At 43.1% G+C, this 18,758-nt stretch overlaps 1 protein-coding gene across 6 annotated transcripts in view; it reads right to left on the minus strand.

Moving 5' to 3' along the window:
* MORC1 (MORC family CW-type zinc finger 1) overlaps positions 1 to 18,758 on the minus strand; it is a 77,470-nt gene that overhangs the window by 52,093 nt on the left and 6,619 nt on the right. For 4 of the 6 annotated variants that reach the window (XM_053304826.1, XM_053304824.1, XM_053304822.1 and 1 more), the window contains exons 4-9: positions 17,766 to 17,834; positions 7,379 to 7,466; positions 6,590 to 6,698; positions 5,127 to 5,286; positions 3,784 to 3,889; positions 29 to 154 (exon numbers count right to left, since the gene is read on the minus strand). In XM_053304826.1, the coding sequence (XP_053160801.1) occupies positions 29 to 154; positions 3,784 to 3,889; positions 5,127 to 5,286; positions 6,590 to 6,698; positions 7,379 to 7,466; positions 17,766 to 17,834 (658 nt within the window). The remainder of the gene's footprint in view (positions 1 to 28; positions 155 to 3,783; positions 3,890 to 5,126; positions 5,287 to 6,589; positions 6,699 to 7,378; positions 7,467 to 17,765; positions 17,835 to 18,758) is intronic. The other 2 variants (XM_053304823.1, XM_053304825.1) reach the window with 2 other exon arrangements.

Raw genomic sequence — 18,758 nt, forward strand, 5'->3', positions numbered from 1 at the left:
CGTGCAACAGTAAGAGCGACTGACTCACCTGGGTCTGTAAAAGCAATAAGGCAAGCGTTTGGTTTCTACTTTCTTGGCTTGAATGAATATCCGCATGCGTGGGTCAAAGTACAATATAGCAGTATAGGCTCTCAGCGACCGTTGTTCTGGAAGGCTGGCACAGAAGGTGTTTAAGGCTGAATAATTTTAAGCCCACAAAGGGAGAACTTTACCGGATAGAGGAAATTAGGTGCATAATCAGCCTGAATGCAAAATGCAAACAGACTCTGACACCACACAGAGCATTCACTTTACTCTTGAAGGTCCATAAGGTGTTAGCTCTTTTTCAAAGCAGAATAAAATTTTGAAGAAAGTTTACATATAAATTATAGTTAGTTTAAATACTCCACAATGGCAGTCCTGTCCATCTAATGGAGAAAAACCTTTTTCAAAGCAGAATAGAATTCTGAAGAAAATTCATAAATAAATTATAGCCAGTTTAAATACTCCAAGATGGCAGTCCTGTCCACCTACTGGAGAAAAATTGCAGCAGGAAAAGGTTCAGGAGAAACATTAACTGGATATGGAGGGCAAATATTTTAGAAAGGCAACGGGAAGACATTATACGCATCGGAGGCATCAACTTAATTATGAGTTGGTCACTTTGCACCACAGTGCTGGTGTTTGGGGTGGGATGACTGGAGTCACTACAATACTTGTGCTTCATCAATATGCATTAAATATGCAAAGCAGGAATGCATCCACAGGATCATGCATGTGTATAACATTATGCATTGAGTAGAGAGAGAGTGGACAAAGAGACATTTTTCTCCCTCTCTCACAACACTAGAAACAGGAGTCATCCCATTAAACAGAAGGTCAGGAAATTTAGGACCAACAAAAGGAAGTACTTTTTAACACAACACATAATTAATCTATGGAATTCTCTGCCACGGGATGTGGTAATGACCACTAGCTTGGATAGCTTTAAATGGGGCTTAGACAAATTCAGGGAGGACAAGTCTATCAATGGCTGTTATTCTGCAGGCTATTGGCCACCTCCAGCCTCAAAGGCAAGATGCCCCTCAATACCAGTTTCAGGGGAGCAACAGCAGGAGAGAGGGCATGCCCTCACCTCTTGCCTGTGGGCTTCTCAGAGGCATCTGATGGGCCACTGTGTGAAACAGGGTGCTGGACTGGATGGGCCTTGGGCCTGATCCAGCAGGACTGTTCTTATGCATACACAAATTAACACATAATTCTATGCCCTCTTGCCAAAGAATATTAAAACACATGCCTTGCTTCACCTAGTCCAGAATTTTTTGCAAGAATTCTAGCAACCAGCAAACAACTGGCCAGCTGGACCACAATTTACCTTCTGTCTGTTCACCCCTACTTTAAAGCATAGGCAGAGTAGCCAAGAAATGAATTTGGACAAAAATCCCCAGGTGAGAGCTGTAAGTATCAGAGTAGAAGCAGGGAACATCACACAAGGTTCAGTGTTGGACCCTGGACTGATCTGTTTGTTCCACCTTATATTGCTATCATTCAGTGCTGGACTACTTGGCAAACAACACAGACTGCATTAGAATCGTATTCTGAGCTGGAAGTTTGTGGCTGCTTTGCAGCTTAGCTACTTGCATTTAATGTGGTATCTCTTATCACGTGCCGACGGTGAGAGAGGCTCAGCTGTCGCGCACGCGGGACAGGGCCTTCTCAGTCATTGCCCCCAGATTTTGGAATGCTCTCCTGGCTGGTATCCGCTCCTCAGCCTCTATTACAATTTTTAGAAAACAAGTAAAAACGCGGCTCTTCACCCAGGCTTTTATATGAGAGTACAGTTTTTACTGCTGCTGCATTGTGTTACTGTTTTATATAGGTTTTTAAACTTCTAATATTATTTTTATATTTAATAGTTGTACTTATAGAATTAATTGTGCACTGTTAATTATATTGTAAACCGCTTTGGTATTATTTTAATGAAAAGCGGTTACAGAAATCAAGCAATAAATAAATAAATAAAATGGGTTCCATGCAAATGAATAGACTGAGACCAGCTGTTACTGCAGCATTGTTAAGAAGCTAAGTGGGTGTGGACCTAATCAATCACTGAAAGGGAGACCACTGTATGTGCAGGGGCTACAGCTCATACAGTAGAGAAGAAGCTTTCCAAGGAAACGGTCTAAGGAATGGAGATACTTTTCCATGGAGATTATTCCATGCATCTCCAAGCAAAAGCATCTCAGGAAACAGGCCTGGTAAAGACCTCTGCCTGAGAGAGTTGCTACCAGTCAACCTGGACAGTCCTGAGCCAGATGGACCAATAGTCTGCCTCAGGAGAAATAAGCTTCATAGGTTCACTAGGAGTCCCTGTAAACTGCTCTGGTATTTCTAAAGCAAAAGCAGGATGTAAATAGTGTGTTAAAAAAATTATACTTAACACCTGATCTGTGTGAGCACTGTGAATACCAAAAGTACAGCTGGGTGACATGTTGAATTTACTCTGTATTATTATCCTAAATAAATTATCTTTGACTGAGTCAAAATTTCATGATAAAGCAGTCCTCTGCTAACTGAGCAAAGAGGGACCTTTTAAAAGTGGTGTTTCTCTTATATATAGCAGGGGAAAGCAACTGGCCCTATCCATCCCCATCACAGCATCCCTCTGGTGGCTGTTGCTGGTGTTTATCTTATGTTTCTTTGTTAGATTGTGAACCCTTTGGGCACAGGAAGCCATTTTATTTATTTATATCAATGTAAACTACTTTGGGAACTTTTGTTGAAAAGCGATAAATATTCTTCGTATTTGTATTTTCCAAAGTCTTAGGGATTGCAAGTGTTGCGGAGAAAAGCATGATGCACAATTTAGCCCTTATACAGGAAGGCTGGATGGTATGGGGGCATATCACAGGTCTGCTTTTAGAAAGCATGTTAAATCGTGGCTTTTTACCCAGGCTTTTATTTGTTTGTCTCTGCTGCTTTTCTTTGTACTCTGTACTGCTTTATGCTTGTGTTTTAAATTGTTTAATTGGATTTGTTTTATATTTTTAGCTTAATATTCTAATTGTGTCTTTTTTACAATCTTGTTTTTAAATTTTGCTGTAAACCGTCTTGGGATTATTATTTCTTGTTTACACAGTCAGATAGGTGTTATTGACTGGTTTGTTTTATCCAGACATTGAGTCCTTCCCAAGGACCTGGGATGGCTGAATTTTATTATTATTATTATTTAATTATTAATTAGATTTCTATACCGCCCTTCCAAAAATGGCTCAGGGCAGTTTACACAGAGAAATAATAAATAAATAAGATGGCTCCCTGTCCCTAAAGGGCTCACATTCTAAAAACAAAAAACAAAAACAAAAAACAGCAACTGTCACTGGTGGTACTGTGCTGGGGGTGGATAGGGCCAGTTACTCTCCCCCGCTAAATAAAGAGAATCACCACGTTAAAAGGTGCCTCTTTGCCCAGTTAGCAGGGATTGTTTTAATGAAAGGCGGTATATAAATTTAACAATACATAAATAAATATTTCTCCAACATAGCCCAGGCTGGGGAGAGGAGGCACACAAGAAAGCCGCCCCCTCCAGGTACTGATCCTGCTGAAGTGCTGAGAGGAAATAGGATGGACCAACCAGCTAGACTAGAAATGTTCGGGCATGCTGGATCTAGTCAAAACCCAGGAAGCCTGAGTGCACTGTGGCTTGTTTGCATGTTCAGAGGTGTCTACATTTTCTCCTCTGTGCATGCAAACAGTGGGCTGGATTGCACCATATTTGGTGCTTGTGATGACTCCTGTGCTTACCTCTCAGGTGCTCCAGCAATCAACAGATCTGCTTCATCTGTCCAAACATCAAATTCTGGCTCACCACTGAGTGCGAATTTCAAATTGTATATTACCACCAAAGTTCCTGGATGGGAAAGTTAAATCTATCACCAAAATATCAAAAATAATGTCAAAACATCAATCTAGCCATCAAGCAATCTGTCTCTGAGAAGAACTTCGTGGCAGGAGCAGCCCTGATCTGGACACAGTTATCTGCTCCATGTCTGGTTTGACTGGTGGGGCAGGTGCTGCTGGCGAAGGCTTGCTCCTTGCCCAACCACTGACTCTGGGAAGGGAAGAGGGAAGCCCCACCTCCTTTGACAGGACAGTGGATAATGACAGTTTAGCAAACATTTCTTATATGCAAGAAATGTTTGAGAGAACTGACTCAAATACAGAACTTACTTGACAAATAAAAGGTGGCTTGGACAAGTGGTTAGTAACACAGTTCAAAATGACCAATAATTTCACTGGTTGACATCCTGACTAACAAAGCATGTGTGATTTGAGGGACAATGGGGGTGCATCAGGAGCCCTTGTGCAACTCCTCCTGATGTGCACTACTGTGCAAGAGCCACTAGAGTTCCCCTGCCCGCCCCCCTGTTGGAAACATTGCTGAGAGTCATGCTTTTCTAGCCAGGATATCAGCCACTGAGTGTAAAGGGTAAGAATAAAGATCTTCAGAGCAATCAATGAGATGGTCATGGCGCATAAAAAGTTTAACATTAAAGAGAGCTTTTGTGCATGCACCTAGAACATTAGACTTCAACCTTTCAGACCCATGCTTAATCCCAAACTGCAACACAGAACCCGTTTCATATTTTTGCCATACAAACCCATTTTTCAACCTTTCTTTCTAGGATGATTAGGTGAAAGAGTCAGGCCTCGTATAATTTTTAAAAAATAATGTAAAGAAGAGAGATGGAATTTGTCATGGAAGAGTGAAAGTGCCAATCCACCAAAATATCTCCCTCTGCACATCCACCAGCTGAAGATCCATGATGTAGAAGACAGCTGACTCTGGGTACATGGTCTGCTGAATGCTTACCACGCACGGCTGGAATCTCATTTTACATTCCGAACCAGGAAAGCACTTTGTGGTGGGGGGGAACCATTGAAAATTACAAGCTGGACAAATCTGGATTTCAAATAAAGCAGTTATGAATGTTGGCAGCATCATTATCATTGAAGGGGTCCCTGGAACCAAGGTCATGAGAGCCAGATGGGAACCCCTGCATACCAGACTGAGCTCTCACACAGTCAACTGCTGACCTCTACTCTAGCAGACAGGATGACTAAAGTTGCAGGTGTAATAAACTTACCACTTTCCCCATAGATGGCATCAAACTGCTTCAACAGTTCAGCTTCAGTGTTAAAAGGAGCATATTTGCAAATTATGGACAACTGTGTGGCAAATTTCTGAGGGTCATCAATTATTGGATTTCTTGTACTACTTGACCATGAAGGTATTGGGACTATGATCTATAAAGGAAAAGAAAACGAGAGAGAGAGTGCCCTCAATTCAAAGATAGAAATACAACAGAAGGCTACTTGATACTTTCCCCCGCTGAACAGATCATCAGCACCATCATGACTATGCTTTCTGTTCTATTCTCAACAGACTGCCAAATATCACAGTGCTGATTATATGCTCTGTTGTAGTGTCCGTATGGTTCTGGACCATGGTGTATGCACCAGCAGAGCTCTTGCCTCCATATGGGCAGCAGGGCAGATCCATGAACAGAAACCCAATTTCTAGCTGTGGATCAGTCTTGAAGTATCACAGCCTTTGTTGTATAAATAACATAAATCTTGGGCAAACCCAAAATATCTCAATAAACAGAACTCTTGATGCAGAGGAATAAACTGGAGTTATGTTGCACAAATTAATGTAATGCATTTGTTTTGGGCAAGAAATCAAAGCAAATGGTGGCTGGATGCACTACAATTCCTATATTAAATCAACAGCACTAAGAAAAAGAGCTCTTGTCTATGGTGTGCAAGGAGGCATGGAGAGAAATACATGTGTCTTTGTAATGTCACAACAGTCAGACCTAACCAAATGATTTGGACTATCTTCAGAGGGCCAAACTTGGCCACTCATTTTGCTCCACTTATTTAAAGTGAGATGAAGTGAAAAGTAGCATTGGAAGTGGGCCTAATTCCTAACTGTTATGGGCAATTATTCTGAAACTTCCTCCTCATGCTCAATCTTAGCAGATGTTTATGAAGCGTAACAGGCATAAATGATAATTCTGTCTAAGCCAGAAGGTTTTTGAAACAGCCATGGCTACTGTGGCTGAACTTGATTTCTTATAAACTAGCCAGAGGCACATGGAACCCTGTAAAATACAAGACCAGAGTATTCTATAATACATATTTTACTGTAAAAATAATCATTCATTTACAGCATCTTTGCATGTTCCAAACATCAGGTCAACATGTTACTTTGCAAAGCAGCATTTCTAATTTTGATCACTGTGGTTGAGGGGTTGAAGGACTGGATGAAAGTAAAACGTAGGTAATGAGCTAAAATGGTTTAATTTAAATGGATGTTTGATTGAGGTTCTTCTTGAAGCTAATTAAAATGGTTCTGGCTTGGTTTTTAGGTTCTGCTAATATAATACTGCTAATGTTTTCTGGCAGTTGTTTTTAGCATTTTATTGCCTTTAATGCTCTTTTATTTGGCTGTCAAATTTTAAATAATGATTGTTGGACACCTTGCGGGTCCCACTAGGAACATGAAAGCAAATATAAATATGTTAATAAATAAGGATAGCCAAACCTCATTGAGACCTTCTCTTTCGCAGAATGTCCGAGAGAAAAGAAGACACGTCATGATGTTCTCTTTCTTGGTGAATAATATGAAGTCTTTCCCTATACGCATAGACCCTCTATAGTAACAGTACAGGAAAAGACAATTTTCATAACCGTTGCATCATCTGGATGTTAATATTCTTAATGCAGTATATGCAGAACATCAAGAAGGGTGTGGTCACTTGGGGGCAGGGGCAGGAAGGATTTTTGTCCTAAGCTAGTGCACCTGAAGGTTTTCTACTTACTTATTTAAGATAGCTAAATAAAATATCCAAAACCATCTTTTGGGATAGCACTGTGGAACACTTTTTCTTTAAGCGTTTGACAATATGAAGCAAAGACTATAGAAGCTACTTTGTCATTTGAATTTGCATCTAATGAAGTGAAAACATAGGCGGCAATAAATGTGTTCATGCTTAAGGTGAAACAAGGCTCTTTGCTGAATTTCACAGTCACTGAAAATAATGCTTGGAACAAGACACTGAATTTAGGAGACAGAGGAAGACCCAGTTTTGGAGGAACTGAATGAAGATTCTATTGTGATTTGTTGCTTCTTGCAGGAGTTCCTGCTACCTGCCTCTGCCCGATGCTCAGTTTGTATACTGTAAATAAATTAAATATTACAAAGACACATGAAGCTTCCAGTGATATCTCCTTCCAAGGAATTCAGAATCAGGGCCATGCCATCTCTGGAACTTTCCACTAAACAAGAAAGTGGTGACTGCAGGTAACAATAAAATGTATAAATAGCTCTTACGATTTAAGCCCATTGCCATAGTGTCCAATCATCTTAGGTATGGTCCGCTTAGAAGATCTTCCAAAATAAACCAGATCTGTAGCTTCTCCTGCAACAGAATGGTCATATGGCTTATCTCTGGGGTACTGGCTGATATACAGTGCAAGGATGCCCTGGTGTAGCGAGAGAGTTCTCATTCTAACTGCACTGGTGCAGCAGGGAAGTGGTAACCCCCTCTTCCCCAGGAAGCCCCCTGTGGCACTCAAAAATATGTCCTTGAAGGTTGTACTACCCTCAGGGACATATTTTCAAGTGCACAGAGGGCTTCCTGGAAGAGGATGGTATAAAAAATTGCTGCTTCCCCATTGAACCAGTGCAGTTAGATGCGAAGTTGTGTTGGGCTGCTCTCTTGTTGCACTGGGTCCTCCTTGCTTTCTATGTCGGCCACTATCTTTGTGCATATTTCAGGCATATAAATAATAATACATAACATTTATACAGCACTTTACATACATTATTGCATGTAGTTTTTACAACAAATAAAGTAGGTATATTAGACCTGGTGGCTGAGGCTCACCAAATGCCTAAGGCTGCACAGAGTGGGCTCACAGTAGAGGTAAGCTTCAAGCCCAGGACTTCCTGATTCATCGCTACTACCCGATGAGGTTGTTATCACAAGCAACCAAGACCAGGCTAGGGCAGCTAAACCCAGGCTTGGCTGCCTGTGAGAACTGGCGGGAGTCAAGCGGCTCCTGCCAGCACTGCAGCAGCAGCAAAACTGCCTATGGAGCCCACCAGTTAGCCAAGGTTAAGGGCATGAGCGTGCCCTAAACCTGGGCTAACTACTCCTGTGCGAGCACTGGCTGCTCCCAGCCGGTGCTGGCACAGGAGCGGGCTCCCGGCCATCACCAGGGGGATCCCCACAATGTACTGTGCGTGGTGTATTGTGGGATTTCCAGGGAACAAGACCACACATACCGATTCCTGCACGGTCTGGGGCAGCAGCAGACTGTTTGGGCATGCAATCCATGCACCCTGACCCACCCAGACTTGGCAGCTAGATCATCGTTGGGGAAGGTGAGTTTCTGCTGCCTTCCCCACTGCCTACCCTCAAGCCCTCTCATGCGATCGTGGAAAAAGGGGTCTATAACAGCTTGGCTTGTTGTAGTTCTAGTCTACAAAATACTTAAAATGGGTGTTTAAAGAACTAGGAAATAGTGATTAATCCTGAGACAATCATCAGACTACTTTATTCGGTTCCCAAGCAAATTCTGGACATTCAGGTTGATTATTTCCTATCTATTTCCCCATAATTAAAATAATTGCTAGAGGTGGCAAAAGAGAATGATTCCAGTTCTAGATTTGGCCCTGGGCAGGATGCATTAGAACCTCGGTATGCATTTGCACAGCACTTTGAGGGTAAAGTCGCTTGCATCCGCCATGGGTTTGACACTATGGCTGATGCAGGATCATTGGGAGAGGTGCTCAGAGTAAAATCTGGTCTAATTTTACTGGAAGAGTTTCTATTATGGGTTCCTGAGGATGTGGACAAGGTGTTTAGTCAAGTTCGACTGACCACATGCATGCTTGACCCTTGCACTTCATGACTTATTAAATCTAGTAAGGAAGGAATTTTTAGCTGGGTCCAGCAGGTTCTATATACCTCACTGAGAGAGGGAGTGGTCTCAGCTTCACTGAAGCAAGCTATTATCCAACCACTCCTAAAGAAACCCAGTCTAGACACAGAGGATGTAAACAACTATAGGCCTGTGGCCAATATAACCTTCCTGGGCAAGGTGCTTGATCGTGTCATAGCAGATCAGCTCCAGAGACTTTTGGAGGAAACAGATTCTCTCTAGATCCATTTCAATAAGGCTTCAGGCCCAGCTTTGGAACAGAAACTGCTTTGATCCCTGTGAGACGATCTATGCAAAGGGGCAGGTGGGGGGGGGAGTGCAAGCCTGATAATTCTCTTGGATCTCTCAGCGGCTTTCAGTATCATTGACCAAGGCATACTTTTGGATAGGCTGGCCAGGTTGGGTGTGGGAGACACTGTTTGGAGGTGGTTCCACTCAACCTTGAGTTCCGTTCCCAAATGGTGGTGCTTGGGGACCCTTGGAAGTTATCTGTTTGGCCTGGCCTTCCAGGGATTTTAATTTGTTGTAAATTGTTTTTAACTACTGTAAGTGTTTGGCCTGGTTCTCCAGGGTTTTTAACTATTTAAATGTTTTAACTGTTAATTAGTTTTATGCTGTCTTTATAGTTTTGATTGCAACTGTTAATTGATTTCAATTGTTTTCATTTTGATGTAAACTGCCCTGAGCCTTTTTTGGAAAGGCAGTATATTAATCGAATGAATGAATGAATGAATGGCTTGGGACTGGGTTACCTGAGACAGCGCCTTGCCCCATATGTCCCTGCCTAAACCTTAAGATCTTCAGAGACCCTCCTCCAGGTGCCCCTGCCAAACGAGGTGAATTGGGTGGCTATCAGGGAGAGAGGATTGCCTTAGTGGTGGTTGCATCCCATTTATGCAATAGCCTCCCCAGTGAGGTTTGCCTGGCTTCGTCACTTTGTTCTTTAGGCACCAGGTAAAGACCTTTTTGTTCACCCGGGCGTTTTAAATTCAGGTTTTCAGATTTGAGCTGATTTTTAACTAAATTTTAAAATGAGTTTTTAAGCTGCTTTATTGTATTTTGTATTTTCTTTTCACTTTTTTGTCCATTATGGTTTATTGTGTTATGTGTTTTTATTGTATGTTTTAATCCTTTGTTGTGAGCTGCCCAGAGAACAATTTGTTATGGGGCGGTTAACAAATAAAGTGTATTAATTCTTTATTATTTCTTGTTTGCACAGTCAAACAGGTGTTATTGACTGGTTTGTTTTATCCAGACACCATCATTATCATCAGCATTATTATTACTATTATTATTCTATATATTAAAGCAGACCCACACAACTTCTGAACCACCAAGCCAAAAGCAGCCCACCAGCTGCTACTCACAAACGGCTTTGATAAACCTTTCCATTTCTGTGTGCCTGGGACTGACAAAACAAGGGTTTGCTAAGCTTTTGGGAGATAACAACATATAGCTGCTAGGCTGCATTCAGCCTAGCATCCATATGTTGTTACCTCCCAAAAGCATTCAGCACAGTGGGTCACAAGTAGTGATAAGCAAGTTTCCTCTGGCTTGTCTTATAATTAGCTCAGATTTAGCTAATTACTAGATAATAATAATTATAGTATAGACATACTAAGATTATTATACCTTAGATGAGCTCGCAGAGAAAACACTGGTATTTTCTAGGATTTTTCTAAGAGTTCTCTAAAAGCTCTTGGAAGTTCTCTAAAATGGTTTGGAAAGGGCTACCACAGAGGAGCTCATCCCTAGTCCTTACAAGAAAACTTACCTTTGTGGAGACCAGTGGCAGGGAGGGCTAGTTGGTGACAGGAGAGACCCTGTAGGTCTCACTCTTAAAGCCTGGATGCCCTGAAGAACGCTCAGGATACATGGAATGCATGGGAACTGAGGTTTCCAATGTTTCCCAGGCAGAGCTCTACCTGCCATGCAGCAGGTTGAAGCACATCACTTCAGGAGGCAAATCTGGAAGAGCAGAGAATCTGGAGCCACTCCTCAGTTGCTCACCTCTGTGATGCCTGGCAGCACCCAGAGCTACTGGCACCACTCTAAGCAGATGGACCCGGTGGGCAGAAATCCTCTTCTCAATGCCTCCTTTTCTTCTTCCTCCCCCTCCTCCATGGCTGCTGACAGTGCTGGGCACATCAGCACTCTTGCTCACCACTAACCCAGCAGCAAAGAGGTTAGATGCTGTGGCAGGAATAGCCAAATGAAGGTGTGGGAATGAGTATCCATGTGTGGAGGGACTAGGGATATGTGCGGTGTATTTGGCACCCTTTGGGGGCAGTCCTACTCCCATTTCAATGAATTGGGCTGAGAAGCTTTGGAAACTCTCATGCACATGAACACCAGCGGCAAAAGATACTCATGGGAATGCTCAAGGTTCCTAAGGATGAGGTCCAAGGGGGAATCCCCGGTCTCCAACTAGCCTCTGACCCTATCACAGAGCTGCTCAACTTCAGACCTCCTGCAGATGTTGGCCTACAATCCCCATAATCCCTTGCTATTGGCCACTGTGGCTGGGGATTATGGGAGTTGAAGTTCAAAAACGGGGGGGGGGACTAAGTTGAGCAGGCCTGTATCAGTTCTCTGCTTGCAAAGCTAAGTTCCCTTAGGAAGAGGGGGAAACTGTCTGTCAGTGGGTGGCTGTCTGTCAGTGAGCTCATTATAAGTTGAGCCCAGATTCTGAAGGGGGTTGGGCTCATAATGGGGCTGGGATTTTTCAGCTCCCCCAGTTCTGAAATTCCCTGCTGGTATCACTAGTCATTAGTTATACAGGCATTAAAATGAGCAGGGGAGAGCCTTAATTATCACAGAAAAACATAACGCAGGGATGATGTGATCTGATTCTAGCACAAACATGTTCTGTAATTAATTGGAGCACTACTCAGTCCTGAGGTAAGCAGTTCATGAAATGTCTCTTTTGAACTTGAGAAGGTGCTTGATGTGGCATACAATGTGGGCAACAGCTGTTTTTAATTTGCACGACAGCCCCTAGATATATAACTATTTGTTTCAGCTGAATGACCTTGATGGATGTGGCTTCTCTCGTTCCTGTTAACAGATGTGGTTTTAAAAGTGTACATCGGTCTTTAGTATCTGTATTTTGCTACAAAACATACAGTTTCTCTTTGCTGGGGTGTGGTTTTTCTCACACTTAAAACTATAATTAAGAGTGCAAAAACATTAATATTTAAACAGGGATCCTCAAGGGTAATATGATGATAGCTAGAAATCTGGGAAATTCAAAAGGCAGTTTAAGCATCTCTTGTGTGAAATGCCCTGTGTGGTTTCAACAAGGCAAATCCTTGTCATATATCTCTTACTAAATAGTAAGAGAATCAGCATCCAATTCACACTTATTACTCAGCAACCCTGTTGAAGTTTCTAGAGCTTCTTCAGTGTCAGATTATGAGCCCCTTGGGGCTGGACTACATAAAAATAGGAATGTGCCGAAATGCGATTCAGCATTTGAATCGCGGGCACATCCCTTCAAACACAAGGGCTTATAGAACCCGTCCTTACCTGTTCCTCTTCGGGTTGCCACCACTGCTGCAATCCCAGTTATGCCCACTTCCTGGAAGGGCATCTCCCATGCTGACCACGCAAACGGAGGCCATGCGCATGTTTATTTATTTTATTATTTATTGATCAATTTGATTTCTATACCGCCCTTCCAAAAATGGCTCATGGTGGCTTATACGGAGAAATAATAAATAAATTGGCATCATGCAGGGGCAGCTGGGAGATGCCCTGCCAGGGCATGGGAATAGCTGGGGGTGGGGGGAGCACCGGGATTACAACAAAGGCAGCAATCGGAGGAGAAGGTATGGACCTGTTCTCCTCCGCTTTAAAGGGGCTGTGTAAGCCCTCATTTTTAAAGGGATGTGCCATGATTTGGATCCTGAATCACATTTCAAGCACATCCCTATTTTTAAAAATGCTGTAAACTACTCCAAGCCTATTGGACAGAGCAGGATACCTATGTATCAAATAAATGACTTGCCTATATTTATCAATCCATCATAGGAAACAAACATCTGAAATATAGGAAGCTGCCTTATGTTGACTCAGAGCATTGGTCTATCTAGCTCAGTATTGTCTACCCTGACTAGCAATGGCTCTCTAAGGTTTTAGGCAGGAGTCTCTCCCAGCAGTACCTGGAGATGTCAAGGATTTAACCTGGGACCTTCTGCATGCAAAGAAGATGCTCTGCTGCTGATCTTTGACCTCATTAAGAAGAGTAACATTTTTCATTGTTTAGACACAGTAAACTGAATTGCGCATCAGCACTCTTGAAAACCTCTGAGCACATTAAAAGCCCATTATTCATGCTCAATACATTTTGGATAAAGCAGAGCCAAATTAGACACAACAGCGGTAAACACAAGTGTCAGAAATAGGTCGCCAGTGAATCTCTATAGAGTGGGGCTGTATTGGGAGAGTAAAAGCACGGTATGAATGGGCAGGAAAGTAGAGCTGAGCTGTTTCCCAACCCATGGTTTTTCCACCCTTAAAATGCCTGTCCCATGGGAACCCACCAAATCCCATCTATATACATATCTAAAATGATATATTAATGTCTACCTTGTAGCATTCAAGTGGCTAACATCAGCTGAAAGCAGCAGGAATGTGCATGAATGGCTTATGCAGGCATGGGCAGGGCAGGGCGGGGAGTGGTTCCCTTAAGAAGCAAGTCCTTACTGCTCTGCTGCCGCCTAGGGATGTGCAAAAAATTTCGGGCACAGAACGATCTGTGCCCGAAACGAACAATTTCGGGTGATTCGGGGCCGAACCGAATCACCCCCAATGTCCCCCGAATTTTTTCGGGCACGAGCCGAATCACCCGAATTTCGGGGGGAAAAAATTCGGGTGATTCGGTTCATGGTTGATTTTGGGCGATTTTTTAAAGTTTTAGTGACTTTGGGGCAGTTCGGGGGCATAGCATGGGATCTGGGCAAAAGGAGTGGGGTGGGGTGGTAGTGCATAATGGGTGCAGACTAACACCCCAATTTCAGGGGGATTGGGCAAAGGGCTGATTTTTGGTAAATTTCTGAAATTTTCATGTCTTTGGGGCAGATTGGGGCATATTGGGGCAGAAAGTGGGGCCTGGGGCAGAATAGTGGGGTGGGGTAGTAGTGCCTAATGGGTGCAGGCTACCACCCCAATTTCAGGGGGTTTGGACAAAGGGGTGATTTTTTGAGAATTTTTGAAGTTTTGGTGACTTTGGGGCAGTTTGGGGGCAGAAAGTGGATCTGCCCCAAAAGAGTGGGGTGGGGTGGTAGTGCCTAATGGGTGGAGGCTACCACACCAATTTCAGGGGGATTGGGCAGAAGGCTGATTTTTTGAGAATTTTTGAAGTTTGGGTGTCTTTGGGGCAGATTGGGGGCAGAAAGTGGATCTGCCCCAAAGGAGTGGGGTGGGCTGGTAGATAGTGCCTAATGGCTGGAGGCTACCACCCATCCCCAATTTAAGAGTGATTGGGCAGAGGGGGGAATTTTGGTGAATTTATTTTTATGAGGTTTGTCTTCATAAGGTGAAGTGTGCTAAATTGATTACTTCCTCATATTATTCATAGTAAAGGAAAGTGTGAAAAAGTGAAAGTGGGTGTGAATTCACACACGGTGTGAATTCTCATTCTATCATAGCAAATGAGATTTTTTTCAATTAAACAACTCTCATGACCCCACTTTCACTTTTTCACACTTTCCTTTACTATGAATAATATGAGGAAGTAATCAATTTAGCACACTTCACCTTATGAAGACAAACCTCATAAAAATAAATTCACCAAAATTCCCCCCTCTGCCCAATCACTCTTAAATTGGGGATGGGTGGTAGCCTCCAGCCATTAGGCACTATCTACCAGCCCACCCCACTCCTTTGGGGCAGATCCACTTTCTGCCCCCAATCTGCCCCAAAGACACCCAAACTTCAAAAATTCTCAAAAAATCAGCCTTCTGCCCAATCCCCCTGAAATTGGTGTGGTAGCCTCCACCCATTAGGCACTACCACTCCACCCCACTCTTTTGGGGCAGATCCACTTTCTGCCCCCAAACTGCCCCAAAGTCACCAAAACTTCAAAAATTCTCAAAAAATCACCCCTTTGTCCAAACCCCCTGAAATTGGGGTGGTAGCCTGCACCCATTAGGCACTACTACCCCACCCCACTATTCTGCCCCAGGCCCCACTTTCTGCCCCAATATGCCCCAATCTGCCCCAAAGACATGAAAATTTCAGAAATTTACCAAAAATCAGCCCTTTGCCCAATCCCCCTGAAATTGGGGTGGTAGCCTGCACCCATTAGGCACTACCACCCCACCCCACTCCTTTTGCCCAAATCCCATGCTATGCCCCCAAACTGCCCCAAAGTCACTAAAACTTTAAAAATTCACAAAAAATCAGGACTTTGCCCAATCCCCCTGAAATTGGGGTGGTAGACTCTTCCCATTGGGCACTACCACCCCATCCCAAAACTTTGCCCCTGGGCCCCTTTTTACCCCCCCGAATCGATTCGGATTCGGATTCGGATGAAATCCGAATCCGAACCGAATCAAGGGTGATTCGGGTGACCCAGATTCGGGCACAAAACAGAACGGGGGTGATTCGGCTCGGGTCCGAGCCGAATCACCCAAAAATCCGAATTGCACACCCCTACTGCCGCCCTGCCGCTTTTCCGGGAACTTCACTCACTCGAGCAAAGGCGGCAGCAGTTGCGGTGCTGTTCCCTGCAGCCTGTGCGGGCAGTGTTGGCACACACATGGCCGGCGCACATGCTGCAGGGAACAGCGCCTCAGGTAAGGACCTGCTTACCTGCTTCTTAAGGGAACTGCTCCCTGCCCAGCCAAACTGAGTTAGGCACCTGAGCCAGTTCTGCACTTTCCAAAGGAGTAGCTGAAACAGTTTGTGCACATCTCTAGAAAGCAGCATGCAATAGATAAAGGTAAAGTGTGCTGTCAAGTTGGTTTTGACTCCTGGCAACGACAGAGCCCTGTGGTTGTCCTTGGTAGAATACAGGAGGGGTTTACCATTGCCTCCTCCTGCGCAGTGAGATGATGCCTTTCAGCATCTTCCTATATCTGCCCAACACAGGTGTTTCCCATCGTCTGGGAAACATACCAGTGGAGTTTCCAACCGGCAACCTCTGGCTTGATAATCAAGTCATTTCCCCGCTGCAATACCACATAAAAAATACAATGCGCGCAAAAGTGCATACAGAATTTGGTCCAACTCCAATTGGGGTATGCCACCTTGTGTCAAGTTGCACCCACAGAGACTACCAGTGGCTAAGACATTTTGCCCAAGATTAGAGTGTTTGTCTGGCGCAGCAGCCTGAAATAGAATCCCCATCTTCTCATTCTCAGTCTTGTGTGGCTAAAAATATCAGCCTCCACCTTGTTTTGCAGCTGCTTCTCGTGGGGCTTTACATAACGAACCAGACCCACCTGCTGGGAGCTGTTGCAGATACACAGCCACCCTCTCCTTTCCCCTTCTTTTGCAGTGAAAGTTTGCATGCCAAGTTTCAAAGAATTAATTTGGCACAGCGGGGATTCTGAGAACACCTGATATGTTTGTTCTGGGAACAGGTTATTTTAAGCACTGGTTAACCTAAGCTGCAAGACACAGACTCCACCTCATCATCTTGGCACCAGTGCAAAGCAACCATGATCCCTTCCTACTGATTAAGCTGTTTGTACTTAACACCAAAGGGGGCAAAATGTTCACTCTGGGCAAAAGGAAGCTGCAAGATGAAGCAAGAGACTGTTTTGCACAGCTACTCTCATTGACTGAACCACTTCTCCCATGTCACAGCAATATTCAGCGGACATGAACAATTGAAACAATTAGTGGTGCAAAAATCACACAGTTCTGTGATTCTGGGCATGCCAGTGTGGTTTTTTTTTTACTGGCATTCAGAAAACTACACATGACATGAGGGAACTCATGTCCTTTTTAAAGTTTCAAAGCAGCTGGAATGGGATTCGGCATGGCTGTGATGCTGGGGGACGAGGCCCTTATCCTTTCCCCTACTCCCCCATGTTGCTTTCCTGATGAAATTTCCCCCTCAAAGCTGCTACAAGGAGGCACATCTTAAAGTGGTGATTATCTTATATTTAGAAGGCAGAGAGCAACTGGCCCTATCCAACCCCAGCACAGCATCCCTCCAGTGGTTATTGCTGGTTTCTACCTTGTGTTTCTTTTAAATTATTAGCCCTTTTGGGATAGGGAACCATCTTATCTATCTATCTATCTATCTATCTATCTATCTATCTATCTATCTATGTAAACCACTTTGAGAACTTATGTTGATAAGCAGTATATAAATTTTCACCGTCATATTAAAAGCCTCACTGAGGCGGGGAAAGACACAAGACAGTACCCAGCAAGGCTAATAGGAGCTTGGGGTGTGTGTGTCAATTTTCGGGACAGGAAACCATCTTCTCATTTCTTTGACTATATAAATCATTTTAAGAATGTGTGTGTGTGTGTGTGTTTATATATTTTCAAGGAAATAAGCAAAAGTTAGAAGTCTGTTCTGAATCACGTGTAAACCACTGGAAAAAATGTTTCTGACAAATAATGGTGTGCATGATGTTGGTGGAAGTGTCAAGTGGTCAGCCACGGTTGAGTAGCCATGCTCAAGCAACTGAATAGACAACTCTGAATCCAGATTTGTTAGAGGGTTTGGTTCTTTTGGTTGCATGGATCCTAGGCCTCCCCCGCCCTTGGGACTTAAGTGCTGAGCATGAATGCATGTATTAACTTACGAGGGGTCATGCCACATCCATTATCCAGAAAGCATAACATGAATCCTCCTTGCAGATTCTCATTATTCACTGCAAGATAAAGCATGAAAAGGGATATTGATAGCTCTTAATAAAGAAGCCACACATCAAAATCAGACGTAAGTCATATCCAGTGCATGTACAATCTATGTATAGTCTACATAGATGTACAGATCTGTATACACATTGTTGTTATTCACACATTAAGTTCAATATATATCCAACAGTACATTTCCTATCTTTATTGTGTATTTGAGGGGGCCTGTACCCAAATTCACTTTTTAAATGAACGCATTTAAACATTCATACAGAAACACTGGTGTGTGTATCAGACATCTGTTTAAAAATTACATGATAAACATAAATGTCAAATGGACTTGAAATAATAAAACAAAAGCATTCAATTCACAATTGAATAATGTCACTGTAAACCTAAACTTGTTTCCAATCATATGGGGGGAGGGGGATATTACAAATATTCTAAACAATCACATGAGTTGATCAAGAAATGCACTCTACAAACAGTTAGCATTATTATTCATTCTATATAAGCTGTTTTCTAAGACCTCTTTAAAGCACATCACAGAGATCTTGGAAAACATATAAATAAAAATGAATATTAATGAAATGTATGCAGAATCATGCCCCCATTAAGAAAACCCAACATAATTTTGGATTTTTTTCATAGGAATATAGGAAGCTGTCATATACTGAGTCAGACTATAGGGCCATCAAGCTCAGTATTGTCTACACCAACTGCCAGTGGTTTCTCCAAAGTTGCAGGCAGGAGTCTCTCCCAGCCCTACTGTATGCTTTGGTAGTTTCTTAGTTCAATAAAAAAAATCTTGTCCTATAAAAATCTTGTCCTATCCTGCAGATGCCAGGGAAGGAACTTGGAACCTAGATGCTGTTTCCAGAGTGGGATCCTGTAAAGAGTGTGTGTGTGTGTGTAGTCAGAAAGGAAACGGGAGACGA

This window comes from Hemicordylus capensis, chromosome 3 (assembly GCF_027244095.1).
Source record: "Hemicordylus capensis ecotype Gifberg chromosome 3, rHemCap1.1.pri, whole genome shotgun sequence".
Classification (NCBI taxonomy): domain Eukaryota; kingdom Metazoa; phylum Chordata; class Lepidosauria; order Squamata; family Cordylidae; genus Hemicordylus; species Hemicordylus capensis.